Consider the following 20,437-nt stretch of genomic DNA (forward strand, 5'->3'; position numbering starts at 1 on the left):
CATACATACCCTCAACTTTAAAATTTTCTAATACAATAACTTCCTCTCCTTTTTTCAAAACACGCAACTTCTGATATATCTAAATCATAGTTTATGCAGCTTTACCAGAAAATATTAATAAATCTTATCTTGAAACTTCCTCAAAAAGATATATTTCTTGTACTTTTTTCATTTTGGTTGAAAAAGCGTTGAAAATTCTGACATTTCACCACACTTATCAATTCATATAAACATCTGGAAGAAATGTAGTTTTACACATTTTGAAGGAAATAAAATACAACTATTAGAAATTGGGATTTGAAGTTACCTTCACGTCGAGCGAAAATGTCGGAACTTTACGGAAAACATCCCTCAAACTTCGACGAACAAATATATCAAGTCCTTGACCTTCCCGTATCATTGGTTTTCCAAGACAACCATCAATTCCAACAGACATGTTAATTCCCAGAATCTGTAATTCATATGGAGTCAGGAATATGTCAATCATTTTAATCGCGATAGGTCATATGACGGGAAATCTGTACCTGAGCATGAAGAACATCAATATGCACAGCTGAAGGATCTTCTTCTCGAGATCCATGCCAACTGAATTCATTTTTAATCTGAAGCTTTCCCAGATCAAGTTGTATAAAACTGGAAGTGAATAAAGCAATTACATTTCAGGTTCTAAGATACAAAAACCATTCATGATCTTTCACCTTATAGCTTAGACTATTAGAAGAATTGATGTATCATGTATGGTATAGTATCAAAGTCTATACGACTAAGTGGATAGGTCTTCAATCCTGGCCATAACTTACCTTGAATTTTAGCATAACATACAGTAAACATACACATGGTACATCCCTCAAACATAAAGGACACTTGCATGACGGGGTGTTTTAGACATAAAAAGTTACTAATTTTGATGAAGCAAGTTCCTTAAAGGAAGAAGAGTGGAAACTGAACAAAAGATATGCTGTAAAAATAATTAGCCTTGAATTCAATTCTTTCTGCCTCTATATGCTTCTAGTACAATTGTTTCCCTTTCCAATATGCGATTAGAGGAAGACGTCATTATAAACCCATCTAAAATTAACAAACAAAAAAAAGTAACATCCACCAATTGATCTGTATTTACAGATATGCCAATAATTTAACGTAATGTTTCCATTAAAACCTTAAATTGATCTGTTGAATCTTAATATTGATATGTTAAGTCTTATGCCTTCCTTTATCCTGAATTAAAGAAACTGCCCCTATCAACAGTCCTATCAAATTTTCACACTTGATGTAATTTGATGCGACAGTTAATTTTGTCAATATTCGCATAATGCAGTTTCTTCTCAACTATAAGTGGAGTTTTACACTAATTGCCTAGACCATCATACAAAATATCCAACCACTTTGGAAAAGAAAAGATTGCTATTACATTCCATAAACAGATTTATAGATCCACTCACTCTTTGCTCATTGAGTTCCTTGGAACAACGATAATTGGTGTATCAAGTGCAAGATCCAGCTTCAATGCAGTAGCTCCATCTATTTCGTATTTCTGAATCAACCATTCAAATCCTCCAACTTTATCAACAAGTTTGATTGCTTCTTCCGTATGAGGGGATGCCAGTTCCATAAAGTACACCGTTATCTACAGAAGTAAAGCATAATCGACTTTTGTAATTTCTTTTTGTTAGACAAGGAAATATATCAACGTGGATGAACCCATAGACCACACAGATTTAAAATTCTCAAAGCAGGAGAAAAGCATAAATTTTAATTTGAGACCAAGTTTATTGAATTTTCTAAACGTACCTCTTGCACAAATCTATAAAGGAAAACAATGCGAACAGCAGAAAGTTGACCTTCCAAGCTGTAGTCATATCCTTCATAATCATCATCTTCGGCGCTATAAGAATTAAATTTGAACTGGAAAAAAAAAATTCAAATATAAATAACTTGAATGAAGACACCCAGAGTAATGAGCTAGTGGTGAGGGAATTGAATGAGGTTGAAGGTTCAAATTTCATTGTGACCGTTGTACACAAAAACAAATCAGTAAAATTTCCCTTTAAAGCATATAAATGATAACAAGAATGACCAAGCATTACTTTAACTTGAAAAATTATCATAAAATAATTTCAAGTTAAAACTTATTGTTGTTAAATGTGTTTGGGTCTCACTCACAAAAGCTAACACATAGGACGAAGTGTCCAAATGATTTCAATACCCATCCTCACGGTTAGTGTGAGCTGAACTCTAATCCTACATTGCCTGCAAAGTCCAGCTCTAATACCAGAATTTGGGTCTAACTCAACCGCAAAAGAGCCGTGGAACAAAAGAAATTTGCCTCTCTCCCTGTGGCATATGTGTACAGGGAAGACCTCGAGGTAGTGACATTTGTATTGTCCAATGTTGGTGCAAAGCTCTTGGACATTTTGCTTCCCATTGTCCTAAAAAGTTTTGCAACTTCTGCAGTAAAGGCCACATTATTAAAGAATGGCCACCAAGGAGAAATGCAACAGCTTCCACGGCCTCTGCTGGGTTTTATACTTTTGTTGTTTCTGTGGATCCGAATTTTCGTAATTCTATGCCTCTAAAATGGTGATGTCGTTAGTGCTCAAGAGGGAAGAGTGAATCCCCGTACAGGTGGACTTTCAAGCTGCACAGGGACGTTCGACGATATGTGAGAGAAAAGGACAGATTTCCAAACTGCATCAGCCGCTACTTCTGGACAGCCAACGGAGCAGCTAGAATTTTTTGGACTTTACAGCTAGGGTTTTAGTACTATTAGCAGGGCCACTGATCGTTAGCTATGGTCCCAAGTTGAGAATAATGACTTGTTGCAGAATAGCTTTATAAGATTAACTCTCAGCCTGTTGTATTTGTTAAAATTAAGAATCTTAAGATATTCCTTTAATTGTACAACTTTCTAGATTGATTGTTATTACTCCTACAATATACAACTTCCTAGCCTAGTGCTTACTTATTAAGCAGTTAATGCATTTATTGTCAAACCAATGTAAATACAAGTGTTGTTATCTCAGTATTTACACAGAATTCACACAACTAACATCAAATTCTATAATATTCGTTAATCTGTACAAAAGAAATCCCATGATCATAGCAATATTTACATTACGAAAATCAGAGTGTTAGATATCAGTCATTAGCCCATATAATTCAATTCTAGCCTGTATTTCATATAAAAAATATTGAGAACTATTCTCTATCTTAACTAGCAAGTTTTATTCTGTCAAAATAGTTTGCAGATTGTTTCGAATTTAAACTTTTCAAAAGCCGTTAAAAGCTAATTTTAATCAGTCAAAAGCTATATTGTCAATTGAAATGTATGACTGATGTCAAAATCAAACAGCTATTTAAAACAGTTAAGCTTATGTAGAGCAGTGGAATTTTACAGACACATGGAAAAGAAAACTCGCCTTTATAAGGGATTCAACACCTGGATTTCGAATGTCACAAAGCCAATCCCAACATTGATCTGACCCGAGAGACGTATCACATAGTCTAAAATTGCCTAATGTTCCATCAATAGAAAGAGAACTTGGGTGAACCTTCATAAGAGAAATAAACAATTTTAGATTTTTCAGATATGACAACAAATGGAAAGAAAAAAAAACTATGCTTCCAGAGCAACAATTACTGGAAAAGAATAATTTTAAAAAAGATAAGAAACAAGTTATGAATAGAAAGCCAAAGGAGAGAGGAAGGCGATAAGACCAACTATTAGAAAGTAAGTCATTACCTTGAGATCCATCAGGAAACTTTCTTGTACTAACTTGGCAAGTTGAGAACCATCCTCCTTGTTAAGAAAAATAGTTACACTGTCCATATTCATGTTCAAATGAAATACTACACGTTCTTTACCAAATCCTAATAATCCTCTAACGCGGCCCTTTTCATCAGTCCTTTCCTTTACTAAAGGTCTCTCTGGAGAAGTTTTCAAAGTGTCTGCATCACTTGTCACTTTATTTCCTGAGCTTATATCCAAGCCAAAACTTATCAATGCAACAATTGTGGGTCGGTTGCAAAAAAATTCCAGCTTGGACATACGAACACACATCTGAAGATGAACAAACAGAAATGTAAATACAGCATTGTATCTCATTACATAGAAGAGAAGACCTGAAAATCAGATTCAATGTTAACAATCCTCGTTAAAGTACCTGTGTATCGATACCATCATAATCAGGTGAGCCAGGGCTCCTTGTTGAGAAAGACATAGATACAAAATTTGAAGTATCACTTCCCTCTGCCTCATAATATTCCTCATGAGGAGTACTATTTCCAGTTTCGATTTCTTTTTCATGAATTAAACTTTCAAGAGACTCAAAATCAGAAGCAATCCCCATCAATCCTTGCTGATCCAACTCCATATTATGTAAAGAATGTCCTCCGTCTGTTTGAGAAATGAAGTCTGATAATGCATCCATAAAGCTATCATCGTCATCGGGAATCCCAAATGAATTGTCCTTCCCATGGGAGTCGGAGGAAGAACATAAAGTTTCATTCTTCAAGACTGAAACAGCTAGATATTGTGGAGATACAGATAGACGACCCTGAAGTTCATCCTTAATTTTTAAAGAATGCAATTTCATCTTCACTGTCAGATCACTATCTGCAAGAATGACATGCACCTGGGAGGCAAAACAGTAACCACAAATGACTTCGTTTCTAGGTCAGATATACAAAAGAAGCAAAATGCCAAACATGCTACTAAATTGGAATAATTTTGTTGGAAAAGAGCAACAACTCAAAAAACTTCATAAGAGAAATTTTATATAAAAATAATGGCAATGTAATCATTGAGACTGATATTGATGCTGACTATGCAGGGCCAGTTGATGGCAGGAGGTCCACTACTAAGTATTGTAGTTTCGTTGGAGGAAATTTAATAACTTCAAGGAGTACAAAGTAGTATGCCAAGCACATTCTAATACTGAAGGCGTGTTCCTCTCTTCCTGTAAATTGGTCACCTTGTACTGGAAATTTTTAGTTGTAGAAATAACTTAATTACTCACCTTTGTAAAATGCATTTTACATTTATTCTCCTTGCAATCAAATTAAACATTCTGCTAGGAGCTAATTCAACTAAGCAGATTAAGAAAAATTATCGCAATCTGAAAAAAAAAATCAAGTTCACCCAGAATATAGTAGCAAATTCAGTTTCTAGGACTTGGACCCGTGACCTTTCAATCACGTGACAACAACTTTACCGTTGCGCCAAGGCTCCCCCTTCGGACACATAAAACAGATTAAATAAATACACAAGTTCCTGTTGAAATCGAAAAATATATGCGTAATACTAAACACAAAATGTCACTGAAACCTACAGACACTTGCCCACATTCTTATACATAAGGACAAAAAATGCATAAAAAGACAATCAAAAGAGTTAACCAGTCTAGGGAAGTTCCAATTCAAGATTATATCGATCTAAGAACCAAATGTAGAATCTTATACAAACAAACCTTTCCCCCATCTGCAACAATTTCAAGAATAAGAGACTCATCAAGATTTCCATCAGTCGTGTTTCCAGCCTGCACATACATTAAAACACATACATTTCCACATATGTCAGATATTACTGATAATAGGTTTTCTAGAATATTCATTGTTGTTTAAGTTTATTTTGATTAGTTGGCAGACAACTGTCATAACTACCTTTCTGTTAGTGTGTTAGTTAAGCTGCTAGGCACTATAAATGCCAAGCTTGTATTCAGAATCCTCAAGAATCATTAATACTTGACAAATTAGTTAGTCAGTGGCAGTTGATAGTTCAGTTATGTTATACGGTGGCTTGTCTTACAATCTTCAGAGACTATAAATACAGCTGTACTCACAGATAAATACATAGTAACTTTCAGTTTAAACAGTTTTACTTAGAAAACTCTCTCGATTCAATACAGGACAGGCATAGTTTGGGAATGTGATAAAAAGTAACAACATGAAAGATGTGTGTGCGCTCGTGTACATATTACACTAATCATTTTTCATGCTTGTGCCAGAAAAAGCCTAAAAAGGAATGTATCAAACCTTTCCATATACAAACAGTTTGGCTTCCATCAATGCCCCATTTATAACAATATCAGCTGTTTTTGAATTTGTGTTATTAAGAACATTGTAGGATGCAGTAGCACCCTCAGAGTTACCTAGCACATCAACTGATAGAGGAGTCTGCAAGCAAAGTGTATACATCTAAGAAATTAACTATGAAGATCAAGGATATAATAACTTATCAAAGCAAAATGAATGTGAAAAAAGCATACTAAGGCTGTCTTACTGAAGCTTGATATGTAGCTTGGATGAGTCCCTTAAACCAGCAACCCTTCTCCTCTTCTTCCCGAAAGTCTAAGATCCAGGTACTAGAAGATTCCAGAGCCTGGAAGGAAAATCATATATCAAAGAGTCAGTCATGCAGAGCCAGTTAAAAAACAAGCATACCTATTCACAATGGTTACCTATACGAAGTTTCTAGCAGCTGAACCAAAATTTAATGTTTGATCCCCTACTTTTTATTTAAAAATCAGAAACCAAAAGATGTGCTCGTCAGACTTAGGAGAAGCCATGGGGCTGTCGCATGCTATGTATTGGGTGCAGAGCCTGCAACTAAGAAATGTAGATTTCGAGCTGGATGCCAAGAAGGTTGCAGATTATTATAATCATGGTAGTAGCGATATCTCCGAGTTTGGAGCAATTATTGATGATTGTAGACGGTGTCATAATTTGTTTTTTGAAAACTCTAAGGTAGAGTTTAGTCGGAGACAAGCGAACGAGGTCGCTCATACTCTTGCTCGAAAGGCCTTGTCCTTATCTAGTCCAATGTGTTTGATAATGTTCCACCTTGTATTTGGTCTTTAATATCAAATGAAAAGCTATAAAGCTACTTTCCTTCAAAAAAAAAGATGTGATCAAAGCATAAAGGTAGGTCATCTGGTCTTGTTTCATCGGGGTATTAGAGTTGATAGGTTGAGAGAGGAATACAAAAAAGGTTAAACTGAATTTGATTGAAATGGTTACACTAATGTTAACTCTGCCACAATTATCCATGTATATGCAGAGTTTTCAGGACTGTTTCAGTCCATTCCAACAGAAAATACTTCAATTTTCCCAAGGTCTTAATCTCAACTTCCTTGGCTAAGTGTTGGCCTAACAGTTGTTGCTCCTCTTCATCATCACATGTCGCTATAATGTCGTCCGCATAAACCAACACAACTGTCACTCCCCCGGACACAATGTTTGATAAATAGAGTATGGTCTCTGTTGGAGTCCTACCTCAGTTGAGAGATGGCCTGAATAAGTGTTTATAAGTGGGTGAAATCCTCACCTCACAAGCCGGTTTGTGGTGCTGTGCTAGGCACAATCACAAGTTCTAAGATCGTATCAGAGCTCTGGTTAGGTCCCTTCCGCAGTTTGGATTGATGGAGAGTGGTGGAATGGAATGGATTGGGATGGAAGCATGTTCCATTGTTTGGTTTTGTAAAAAAGGAGTGGGATGGAATGGAGTGTGATGGAACTCATTCCATCCAATACCACCCATTTAGCCAAATTGTCATTCCTCCCAATTCGGGGTGTATCCAATAGAATGGAACACGTTAATAATACAATTACAACTTTGCCCATACCTTTTCTACTAATTGTGCCGCATAGTAGAAATGCTTTCTTTCATTTCAGAATTCCTCTCTATATGTTTAGGCATAAATGATTTTGGTTATGTATATATTTATTTAAATATACAAAGCTATTATCTCGTACACACGCACACCAACATAGATGTAGGTGCATGACATGATGTGTTATAGACACCTTGGATTTATGAAGTCTCTTGTTCTGTGTTTTTGTCGACATTAATCCATGTTGTCAATTGCGTAAAATAGCACCGTTATAACATTGCTGTCAAGCTTAATTTTCCGTTAATTTGATTTCAATATTTAAATTGTGTAGTTTTATGCATTGCACAGTTATTTTCAATTCTAACTAACCAGTACTTTTCCTTCAAATAAAAATTAAAAATTAAAAAATCAGTACTCTACATTTTTTGTTGTTATTGACTTTGAGGACTCATGAATATGAAGGTGGTGGTTAAAAAAAAGCTTTGGCAAAATATATTAAATTTGTGGTGCTACTCATGTTTGTTCCGGTACTCGTTTATTAAGGTACTACTCATGAACGATGGCAAAATAACCAAACATCAATTAAATTGAATTGACAATTCAACAAATTTGATGCTTTTGAACTAAAGGGTAAAAATGAAATAAAAAAGTTATAACCCATTCCATTCCGTCCACTTTCCAAATAATGGAGTAGGAAATTAGTTTCATTCCGTCATAAAATATCCAAACAATGGAATGTAATCTTTATTCCATGTTCCATTCCATTCCGTTTCGTTCCGCTCCGTTAGTTTGATGTTATCCAAACAGAGCTAAGTGTTGAATGAGAGTTCGTAATGAACAGTAGTGGAAAAAATAGGAACAATTTTAGAAATGAAACACCATACATATCTCAAGATTACCGGAACGTATTTAGCTTACCTTCTGAATATCCATTCCCCTGGTGCTTACAGCAATACAAAATGGGGAGCCGCCAACATTCATTGGGGGAACATCAAGGACTTGCCTACCAGCCATGCTGCAGAATCCAAGCACAAAATTACATATATAAAATAAATTAAAACAAATTCTGTTTAAAGGTAGTATAACAGCAAACTCGTAAAAGCTGAAGGCAGAATAAAAAGTTGGAAGATTTGGAAGACATAGGCTTTGGTCTATACAAAAATATTGCATAAGGGTAAGGCCTAATTCAACCCCAAAAGCAAGCTCAAGCCTTATAAGGAATACTTTGGCTATATCTTTAGTCAACATACCCTCTCATGCCCATGAGAGATCATTAGAACATGGACATCTGTAGATGGCTTAACAACTCATTTGGGTAATGACAGTTTTTTAAATGATTTTCCCTCCCTATAATCAGCTCTTTCCAATTAGTAACTTGGCCAAAACCAATTTATATTATATTCATGATTCTAATTTACCTTTAGACTTTCAAATCGATAGCGCTTAAAAATTATTAAAGCTACTCAGTTGCTTCAATTACACTGATTTCTCAACGACTCCATACAAAAGACAGTAGGCTCTGGTTTTTTCTGGTGTATTATTTTTAGTTAGAAGATTCAGAATCGTAGAACTTACTGATTCTGTCAGCATTGCTAGGGCATGAAGATTTACCTTAAGTGATATCCAGCAGTTTCTAGCAGCAAGTGTTGGTAAATTAGTTCTAATGTTTTTTTTTTATAAAGCAATGAATTCAATAAATGCAGGAAAAGGCCTGAACCATGTACAATTGTTTCGTTACATATCTATATGAGAAAAGGATAAACCTAATCTATCTCCCGATATATATTATTGTAAGCAGCCATTCTTGTGATTCATAGTAGGAAGTAGATGTGCCCCTATACTTTGAAGCAGTTTTTGATTGTTTAATTTACCAAAAAAGATTCAAAAAAATAGTGTTCATTTTTAAGACAATGTGCAGTTCTTCAGTGCAATTGCGAGGTGACTCATGGCCCCATATCATTAAGGGGGCCACTTTATCCCATAACTTCCAAATATAGAATGTTCTTATCATGGCTATTTTAAAGGAAGTTCTAGTTTCTGACAAGAAAACAAATGGGGCAGCCTTGCTAAAATATTTTTTTCATAATTCTTTGTAAATTTTTCCATTCTGGAGGATAGTACACCCTCCATAAAAGAGTTGTTTTCCTCTTTTTTCTTGAATAAAATATTCTTCTGTTAAAAAAACATTGGCATTAATTTCCAACAAATAAAACTGAAAAGGATGAAAAAAACCTTAGGTATCGGTGGTAACTCTGGGACTTTGCAGATTCAAATACATAAAGATATGATCCTGAAAGCACCAAGAAACAAGGATGCCATGTAGCAACGGAATTGCCAATTCCCTATGCAATGAAACATTATTTTCAATTTATTGGGAAAAAACAAATTGATATCTTAGAAATAAATGACAAATAAGTGAATTTGCAAAGAATTATGGAAATACCTTCCACACTAGAATTCTACCATCAGTGGCAAGATCTGCAGGACCCCAAGGAGTAAGTTTAGATTGGAAACTATCTGACGCAGGCTGGCTACAAATCTCCATAGTCTGGTATAATATGTTCAGCAGTTCCATGATTCTGAAATATCTCTCTGATGAAAGGTGAATGCCAAGGTTCGGCACTTGAATGGAAATAAGCGTGGAGGGGTAACTTGGATGACGGACTTTAATCTTGAGTAACCACAGGCAGAAACATGATAAGTTAAGAACGATATATGCTTACTAACGTGTCATACAGACAATGATTATAGAATAGTTTGAATGAATATGATAAACAAACCTGATTAACAAGTACTGCCATTCCACACCTATCAAGCAGAGAATAAACATTTTCCTCTTTTTCGGTAGTGGATGAGTTCATTATTTGGCTATCATAATTTGGCTTCACCAAACTGCAACTCCCAAAATCAGAGCCACAGTCGGTAAAAAATGCAGCAATATCTCGTCCAGTAATGTAAAATCGAGAATAAAGATTCTGCCTCTGCTCATCAGACTGGCTTTCCTGTGAGAATACTGAATAATTTAAGAAAATACCACGGCCATAATCACAATTAAAATCTTGTCACTCAAGAAGCATACCGCGGTGTGTAGGGTGAAATGACCAAAATCCAAAAGAAAATGACTATCACATCTGTCGGAACCACTAGTTCTGAGAGGAACTCTTACTTTAGGAGCATCGAGATCAATATCAAATGCAAATCTGAAAAATCAGTCAAAAACAATAATCTATAATTGAGCATTATATACTAGTACAATTTAAGAGAAAAAACTAAGAAAACGAAATGAAAAAAATAAAACACGAAGTGAAGAATAATGCTTTAGCATTTAAAAAAAAGAATACATTTCCATTTTAATCCTCACAAATTCCTTAGGAAAAGCTTCTGGCCACATCTCACTCAGGATATCTAATAATTCAAGCATATTGGTTCTGGCCACATCTCACTCAGGATATCTAATAATTCAAGCATATTGGATCACTGGCTTCATGAACACTGTTAACTTTTTCATAGGTATGAACATTGAAAAAAGAGGTATCAACGAAACAACAGGAAAGACAGATGAAGCAAAAACATTCCAGAAAATAGAAAAAGAACAAAGTAATAACGGTGAATACCTGCTTTTTTCCTCTAAAACCATTTGAAATTGCTCCTGTGCTCTACGAGTCACTTTCTCAAACTTCATCTGCCCTTCCAGTTATCGGTTAAACAAGTTAGGCCAGAAAGAGTATAAAGCTACAACAGGTCCCCATTCAATACATGCTGGGGAAAAATACATTCGAAAATTGAAGTGATAATATTGCCTTAAATAATTGTTTTATTTTATTTTATTTGCTGCAAAAGTCTGGATAAAGGAAGGCACACCCTCTTCTAAGGCCAGAGAGATCACCAACCTCAGCAAAAACTTACAATGGAACTCACGTAGTGCCTCTACCCAATTGAGAAATTTCAGACTTGAACTCAAGTCACACTCAATATGAGCACATCACATTTCCAAATTCACCTTAATTAAAACATTAATATTTTTTAATTGGACCCTGTTCACATTGTAATAGTCCCAATTCTAACAAAAAAATATATTGTGTAACCAAAAAAATTTGTAATAGTCCCAATTAAGAAAAGTTTACAGATTTAATTTTTCTGTTTTCTCTCCTCTCTTAAAACTCTCCCTCCATCTCCATAATTATACTTGAGGTGATATCTCAGTGGTATGAGCTTAGCCTTGCAACCTAAGGTACCGAGTTAAATCCCCTAGGGGTCGGATGTAAAATGGTCATTAATGCCACTTTAATTAATTAAAAAAAAAAAAAAAAACTCCCTCCATCTTTGTAATGGAGTTTCTATGTTTTTTCACAATGCAAATTTTGTTTATTTTTAATCCCTACAATTAACAAAAAGTTGTGTTTTATGCAGGGACGAATATAGAGGAGGGCGGGCATGCCCCCCCCCCCCCCCCCCCCCCTCTTTCCTTCTAATTCTCATATATATAAACACAGCCTATATAAAATTAATAACTTCTATACATTATATTCAATATAAAATACTGTATGTGTTATTCTTTCAAAAAAATACTATGTGTTATATTATACTATAACATATATATTTTTAAAGTATTATTATATATTATACTATAACATATATATTATTAAAGTATTATTACCATTAAATGTTGAGATTAATTTATATCAATTGGTATAAACTTTTTTTACACATGTATTCAATTAAATCATGTCAAATAGACATTTGTAGAGATATTTTAGGAGTTGACCGAGAAAATTGGCATCATGGAATGATTTGATAGGATACATGTGTAAAAAATGTTTTACATCATCGATGTATACAATTAAATTTTTCAATCTTTATATAATATTATTTGTCAAAAAAAAAATTTAGCCCTCAGCTTAATATATTTCTGGATCCTTCTTTGGTTTGATGAACTCAACAAGGACTAAAAAGACGTACGTTTTAGGACAAAAATGTAAAGTTACACATAAATTAAATGTAGAGACTAAAAATGAAACAGAAGAAAATGGACTAATCACAAAAAAAAAAAAAAAAAAAAAAAATGTCCTACTTTTAGGGACCACGGGTATATATTGAATCTTCCTAATTATATAACCGCACAAGACCTAATACTTAAAGCAGTAGCATACAACAATGCAGTGGAAGTTAGCAATTTTAAGCCACAAACACAAGGACAGCAAGTCTGAAGAATCCTTCAATATAATAATCAAATGGAAACGAAAGCTCAAACAAAACATATTATAACAGAGAAATAATTTAGGAATCCAAACAGTGGCTTCCTTTACAATCACTTAGTTTTTGAATTAAAAATAATCCAAAAGTCAAATACAAGGATAACATCACCTGCAAAGCAGTAGCTGTCTCCAATGCAACAGTAGGACTGACTGCCTTGCTCCGCTTTAAAAACTCAAAGACGCGGTCAATACTATCCATCAAAACCTGAAAACAAGAGTAAGAAAGAACCCTCCATGATGTGATTTCAAGCCTTTAAGCAGTGCAAATTTTCCACTTCAGAAAGAATGTAACACCTGGGTCTAAAATTTAAAATGCAATACCAAATGCATTGCAGAAATATTCTTTTCATTGAAACTCGTGTACAGAGTTGATTTTCTAATTTCATGATGGGTCTAAGCTTATTTTTATTTTAGGGGAAGTGGGAGTGTTTCATAATTAGACCAAGAGAAGGATCTTATTCAATAAAAGAAGAAAATCTTATGACAAAATAGAAGAAAAAGTACATGGAAAAAGGAAGATAAGGGATTTTTTGGGAAAATAGAAAAATTAAAACACTTCTTTTTCACACTCTTAAACATTCAGAAATTACCGTAACGTGGCATGGGGCAATTGTAGCCGACAATCTCCAATCAATATTCTCCCCAATTGGCAAGTGCACAAAACTAGCCACTAAAGCATTCACCTTCTGCTCACTATAGACACTCTACACATCAAGTTCCCAAGAAGTAAGAACTAGCGAACAAACAAAAAATCTAAAAAGAACAGTTGTTAGACTTCAATTATAAAAAAACACATGATATAGGATTTTGATCACCTAAAAAAATAATGTAGGCAAAATAGTAGAGCTTGAAGAAAGGAACTCAAATGTAAGTTAAACGGATAAGATACATGCACATATGTGTGCGCGTATAAGGAGAGAGATACAGAGTAATAAAACACTTAAACTATTCAAGTCTGCAAAATAACCTATAGTTATTTCAGCAAAATAATTATGCAACTTCCAAGGAAAAGAAGCAAACCTGGGTAAGTGAGCCTTCAGGAGCAGATAAGCCATAGAATTTTAGTAATACATCACAGTAAACACTGTGATGCCTAAACTTGGTTGACACATCAAGTTGCTCGAAACGACCACATACAAGTTCCACCTGATTCACACTGATAATCCTGGCAGCCGCCTGACCAATAGATACAGTTACCAGAAACTGGACCATATTCTGCGCATCTTTTGCAGATCGTAGTATCAACTCCTCCTCGGGCTGAAAACTTAGTAACTTATTGATTGCCTGCCATTCCTCAGTAGTCAATCTTTCTTCTTTAAGTTGTTGCTCCTCAGAAGCATCACTCAAAGAATCTTCTGCGTCAGCATACCTACAAAAGAATAGAACTACAGTAAATCTTCATCTGTACAGACTAATACTATGGAAATACATATCAGAAAGGCCTGAGAATGTTGCTGAAATTCATTCCACAAAATGCAAAAACAAAAACCAATTAGAAAGTGGGAAGAGTATGCAAAACTGCGAAATTCCCACATACCATCTAAATGAAAACCAGCTCTTGTTCTTGAGTTTCCTTTCTTCAGCAGCTACCTTAGATTTCACAGATTCAGCCTTGGCATGAGCTAGCAGCCTGTAAATAACAAGCAAAAATTGACAAACATGCAAATTACATTCATTTATAAAGTGAACATATATTGATTAAAGAAAAAAAATGTTACCCAAAAAATTAAACATTCTACAAGTAGTAGATGAAGAAAATAACATGAAATAAAAAACAATTTAAAAACAATCAAATTAAATAATATGAACAAGTGTTTCAACTTCTTGGGAGCACTCGTGAGCAAAAAAATTCCAGAAATAAGTATGAGTTGAATTTTATTTTTATTTTGTGAGCAAGTATGAGCTGATCACATCAGCAAATTTCACGCTTTTAAAAGGTGTGGTGGCTTCCCTTGGTTAAGTTTGCGGCATATTTAGTTTAGATTTATTTGAAGTACTTCCAAAAATACCACACACATACGCACACACATATTTGAGTGTTTTAAGCACAAGTATCTTGCTGTATAATTTTCCAGCTTCATCATCTTTTATTTTTCCCTCAAAGTCATTTGACTCCATCTAATGAATCATCTTTTGTTTCTGACTGATAAAAATAGGTATATGTATTGATAAAGAAAATGACAACTTAATTATAATTGAATCCTGGAATTTTGTATTAAAACAGAGGACCGGGGAATTACAGAATATCACGCCAGAAACTGACACAAAAAAAAGACAGGGAATAAGAACAGATTGGTCTGCAGTTACCATAAAATTCCCTTCCAAGAATTAGAGAGTTTGGTCTCTCCTTCCCATAACACAAAAACTGTCCAGTAATCCTGTTCCCCTTTCCTTTCACTATTTAGGGTGCGTTTGTTTTAGCTTTAACTAAAAATAGATTTAATCTAGAGATTTTTTCTAGAATTTTTTTAAAAAATATGAAGCTATTTCTGTTTGTTTACTAGCTGTAAAAATCACGTTTACAGAAAAATGAGTTTTAAATAATTCATGTGCTACCTCCTTGTACATTTCATTTGTCATTACTTGTCCTTGCAATCTTAGTCTATATAAATCAATCATGCAGCTGGACCAGAGAATGAGATCCAAAATACAGTACAAGGAATGATGAATACTCAATGATTATGGCTTGGCTGTGGAATTCAATTATTTCAAAAATAAGCGATACTCGCATCTTTTCCAGCAAAGCAAAACAAAGTTGAGATGCGAAAGGATCATCGTTATCAACTAGACGCTGTAGCATAGCAGATTTTGAAGATTCCGCTAGAGCAGTGCTACCCCAACTTGGTTACTACGGATATAGTATAGGGACCGCTACTCAATTCTGAAAATACCCCCAGTTCGGATTATATAACCCGAACTAATTTTCGGATTGTATAATCCAAAAATGACTAAAACCCAGAAATCGTATAGTAATTGATACAAAGGTATCTGCTGACCACCGTACTATATAAACTGCATGGCAATTTTGGGGATAGTATGAGTGGTCAACAGTGACCATGGTATCATAACTAACTCCCAAAATAAAAAATTTGAATGAAGAATGAATGAAAACGTTGAAGGATGCAAGGCTATTTATAGCCATAAAACGGTTCTAGATTGTAACTACAGTCAAAAGAAATGTTTATAACATTTAAAATTCATTAAACACACCACAAAACTGGGGAACCTTCCTTGTAACGCCACAGCCCACAGTTTGGGCTGATTCGGATTATATAATCCGAATTCATTCCCTGGCTATAACCAGTCTTAGACTGTGTTAAAACTCGAGGTTTGGAGGGTTTGACTGGGTTTAGAACACAAGAAATTTAATTTCAACTACATGCACTAAAAATAATAATTTCAACGTAAAATAACATAATAAAAAACTCACAAGATCATGGATCGACCAGACTAAAATCTCCATCTGGTCGATCCATGCAAGTCTTGATTTTTTCGGAGGTTCTGGATCAAATCAAACTTTCCCCAATATCTTTGAATGATGATCTGACCAAGGAAGCGTCCAACTCGATCGGTCCTCTAGAACCGTATTGACCAAATATAGAGAACATGGTTCTCGTAATCTCGTTATTTTGTAGCTTCATCAGGGTGCACCGGACCCTTCCATCTGAGCCTACCGACGGACAGTGATACTGAACATTGTTGATCCTTCTTGTGTCTCTGTGGTTGAGATGACTGTTAATTTTGTCCAACTGGTCATTCAAGTCAAATAGTGTGACATCAACGTGAACCCTAAACAGATTAGATTTCTCCCATTGTAGTACACTGCAACTAGTTTGGTGTTGACATTTACTGGATAAATGTTTATAGTTTTGTGGTGTGGTTTGCAAATGAACGAAACACGACAATTTATAGAAGTTTTTGTGCATCATGGACCACAAAAATTGTCGGATAGTTTTGTGGTGTGGTTTGCAAATGAACGAAACACGACAATTTATAGAAGTTTTTGTGCATCATGGACCACAAAAAATGTCGGTGCAATGTGGACCACAGAAAAATCTTGTACTTCACTACTTCGAATTATAAAATCTGAAATGTCTCAAACCCTCCAAAGTACACGTTTTTACACAGTTTTGGACCAATTCGAATTATATAATTAGAACCAGTCCAGAATGTGGACGGAGGCTTGGTCAGCAAGTCTGACTCGTTTTTACACAGTTTTGAACCAATTCGGATTATATAATCTAAACCAATCCAGAATGTGGACGGTGGCTTGGTCAGCAAGTCTGACTTATTTCACATGTTTTTCCCCTCGACTGGTCAGTAGTGATTGACCACGTTTTTTAACCCTCCCTTGGCTCTTCGTTACCCTCTATGGCAGCATTTCCCCTATAAATATTCACTCATTCTTCACAAATTCTTATTCCAACTCAAATTATCTCCTCCTCTTTTATACATTTCTTCTGAGTAGTGTTCATGATGCCAATGTTCCACCGTTGGCTTTCCATAAAAGGTTCCTCTCATCTTTAAGGGATGCTATGAACAATCAATGGATGAAGGTCCACTTTGGAAATCCGCACCAAAATCAGTCTGGATCTGCAATCCGTCTGGATTTTAGGTTGCTCATCGTAGTCTCCTTCTCCCATGTTATCCCTTCTAAGGAAGTGCGAGAGGAAACAAGCTTCCCCCTCCATCTTCTTGTACCACAAATTTGGCTTTAGGTGTCTAATAGTTTGTTGTAATAAATATTATGTTAATGTAAATGTATCATGAACTAGTGATCAAAAAATAAAATGTGTTCAATTATTGGATAATTTGTATCATGTCTCTTTAAATTTATGTTATTTTTTTCATTTTCACTTATGTCACGTTAATAAATGTATGCCATAGCTTTGAAAAGTTGATTGAAAATCTGGTTAAACAAGTTTTCAGATTATATAATCTGACAGTTCCCAAAAAGAGTTTGGATTATATAATCCAAACAGGGGTAGTTTTGGAATTAAGTAGGGCGTGTTAGAACAGAGCAGGGTCGGAAAAGAAATAGCATTTAAATAATACTCTTAGAATTTGTGCTTGGGCCTAACAAAACCGGCTTGTGAGGTGAGGATTGCCCCCACTTATAAACACTTGTTCAAGCAATCTCTCATCCAATATGGGACACTTAACACACACCCTAAAACTATTAGGCTTGGCGTGCGGATATAAACGGTGGGTGGCCCGATAGTGAAAACTTGATAGCGGGTGGCCCACGGATCTTGGAGAAGGCTCTGATATCATCTTAGAATTTGTGGTTGGGATTAACACAGCCTCACAAAACTGATTTGTGAGGTCAGAACTGCCCCCACTTATAAACATTGTTTCAGGTCATCGCTCATCCAATGTGGGACTCTTAACAAATACTACCCCATCAGTATATCAAATCCCTTCGAAAAATTCACACAGAAAATTTGTTAATTTGGTTTGTTGCATGGAATATGTTAACAATTTGTATTATATTTCCAAAATGACCCTTATAGTTACCGAGATTCGTGATCTCGCTCTTCAACCTAGTTGATCATCAACGTAAGTAATTTGTATTGGAATTTATATTTCCAACTCTTTCCCCAATGTGATCTTGCTCTTCAACCTAATTAGTAATCAACATAACTAATTTGTATTGGAACTTACATCTCCAACTCTTTCCCTAATCGTCACGTAAGAGAGAAGTAAAAAAGGGTGTTATGGTGAAAAATAGTTGATTCAAAAGAAAGTTTGGAGGGGTCTTATAAAAATGAACATGCTAACTTTTTTAGAGAGTAGTATACAGAGAAGAAGGTAATAAAACCGATAAAGCAGCATTGAATTGCACAAGACACATTTTTTAAATAGAAAAATGAAGTGTCAAAGTATTAATACTCCTATAATCACCCTAATACATAAACCTCCCAATATTTAAGTTGTGAACTGCCTCGTAAACCTCTAAATTCACTTTTTTATTATGCAGCTTTTTATTTGTAGACAGTGTACTGATTATATATGTAGGGCACGACTCATGTGAGACCACTTTGTTACTGTGAGGTAGGAGAACATTTAATTTCAACCATTTATAAAAATTAAGGGATAAGATTATATATGTAAATAGAATAGTCCCACTGTCAAATGTCAATGATGTAATCTGAGCCCTTAATTTTCAATTCATAGTGATTCTTTAAACAAACACACTCTAAGTACTTCTTACAAAAAATCTCAAAAGAGATTCTCAAAAAACCAGACATTGTGAGCTTTTCCATCGCATCAAATTTAAATCTCGCATGCACAAAAAAAGTATTTATGCATCAAATTTAAATCTCGCATGCACAAAAAAAGTATTTATGAAATTTGCAGACAAAAATCAGAAACAATTTTTTTTAAGCTGGTCTTCAAATGGGAGAAAAAAAATAGTCAAAAGTTATAGCATAAAACACTATATTCATCATCAATAATCAACAGCACATTAACCATCAAGAGTAATACACAGACCTCCATAGAAGAATCACTTTTGAATCAAGATCCTTCTCTATTTCTCTGATTTCTGAGTAGTTGACATTGGATGACTGTTGAAGAGAAGCCACATACAACTGAATGTATCGCCGCCGACGCTGACAAAGATGTCTAATCTGGTCCCATGACAAGCGATAACTGATTTAACACACAAAGTGTAAAATCAAGATCAAATTCAGGATTTAACAATAGCAGAAAATAAATATGATGGGGTACTTCTGCACTCATGCATATCTCATTAAAAAAAAGGTAATTTATTGAAACAAAACCATAATTTAATTACCACATCTTCAGCTGCTGGAGTGTAGCCTGTACCGCATACTGCCACCACAAATAAGGAGCCCTTGAGATGGGAACTGAAGGCCGTAAATGAGAAACTTCCATATATGTCTTGTATCTTGAAACGGCTTCCAAGAGCTTTATCCAATCATGATACTGAGCCTGTAGTTTAGACGGGAACACGCAAAACAAACAGTAATTTCAAGGAGACGCAAATGACGATTAAGTGACAAAAAGTAAAAATAAATAATCTTAGTGCTCATAATCTGTACAATAATTCAAAAAAATAAAAAAATAAAAATAAAATAAAATATATATATATATATATTGGATATCTAGTATGATATCAAAACAGATTAGGACCTAAGACAAGCAAAGCGGACACATTGAAGCATCCAGGATTCTATACCTTTACTCTTAATTATATTCATGTTGGAGACCACAATCAGGGGCAACTCTAGAAAGAAATAAATAAATAATTGAAAATTAAATACCTCGGTAAGAGTAAGAGAGACATCCGAGAGGACTAGTGAAACTTTCTCAAACGGAATCTCAGGATCACTTCTTTCTTGGTTTCCAAGACGATGATATTGTAGGACTGCATTGATAGGATAAACCAAGTATGTCCGGTTCATAGCCCACTTTGACACCGACTTATGGTGATCGGTAGGCTCATTTATGCCATCTTCAAATATCTGGTAAAGAACAAATATGACAAACGCATGAAATGAGGAGCATACGTAACATACCATGCTGATAAAAAATCTAGTTGACAGA

General features: G+C 34.9%; 1 protein-coding gene across 1 annotated transcript in view; it reads right to left on the bottom strand.

Annotated features, from left to right (window-relative positions):
• LOC146902774 (calcium-dependent lipid-binding family protein) overlaps positions 1-20,437 on the bottom strand; it is a 50,580-nt gene that overhangs the window by 23,026 nt on the left and 7,117 nt on the right. Inside the window, exons 10-32 of the mRNA XM_085732346.1 lie at positions 20,155-20,355; positions 19,665-19,822; positions 19,361-19,519; positions 14,403-14,495; positions 13,886-14,234; positions 13,456-13,569; positions 12,975-13,070; positions 11,225-11,292; positions 10,690-10,810; positions 10,391-10,612; positions 10,054-10,281; positions 9,843-9,952; positions 8,529-8,625; positions 6,281-6,379; positions 6,034-6,174; positions 5,469-5,537; positions 4,164-4,634; positions 3,743-4,060; positions 3,420-3,551; positions 1,792-1,905; positions 1,443-1,627; positions 525-633; positions 308-451 (exon numbers count right to left, since the gene is read on the bottom strand). Of these exons, the coding sequence (XP_085588472.1) occupies positions 308-451; positions 525-633; positions 1,443-1,627; positions 1,792-1,905; positions 3,420-3,551; positions 3,743-4,060; positions 4,164-4,634; positions 5,469-5,537; positions 6,034-6,174; positions 6,281-6,379; positions 8,529-8,625; positions 9,843-9,952; positions 10,054-10,281; positions 10,391-10,612; positions 10,690-10,810; positions 11,225-11,292; positions 12,975-13,070; positions 13,456-13,569; positions 13,886-14,234; positions 14,403-14,495; positions 19,361-19,519; positions 19,665-19,822; positions 20,155-20,355 (3,798 nt within the window). The remainder of the gene's footprint in view (positions 1-307; positions 452-524; positions 634-1,442; positions 1,628-1,791; positions 1,906-3,419; positions 3,552-3,742; positions 4,061-4,163; positions 4,635-5,468; positions 5,538-6,033; positions 6,175-6,280; positions 6,380-8,528; positions 8,626-9,842; positions 9,953-10,053; positions 10,282-10,390; positions 10,613-10,689; positions 10,811-11,224; positions 11,293-12,974; positions 13,071-13,455; positions 13,570-13,885; positions 14,235-14,402; positions 14,496-19,360; positions 19,520-19,664; positions 19,823-20,154; positions 20,356-20,437) is intronic.

The sequence above is a fragment of the Medicago sativa genome, chromosome 8, assembly GCF_051527215.1.
Source record: "Medicago sativa cultivar Bolivia chromosome 8, Bolivia_mono, whole genome shotgun sequence".
In the NCBI taxonomy this organism is placed as follows: domain Eukaryota; kingdom Viridiplantae; phylum Streptophyta; class Magnoliopsida; order Fabales; family Fabaceae; genus Medicago; species Medicago sativa.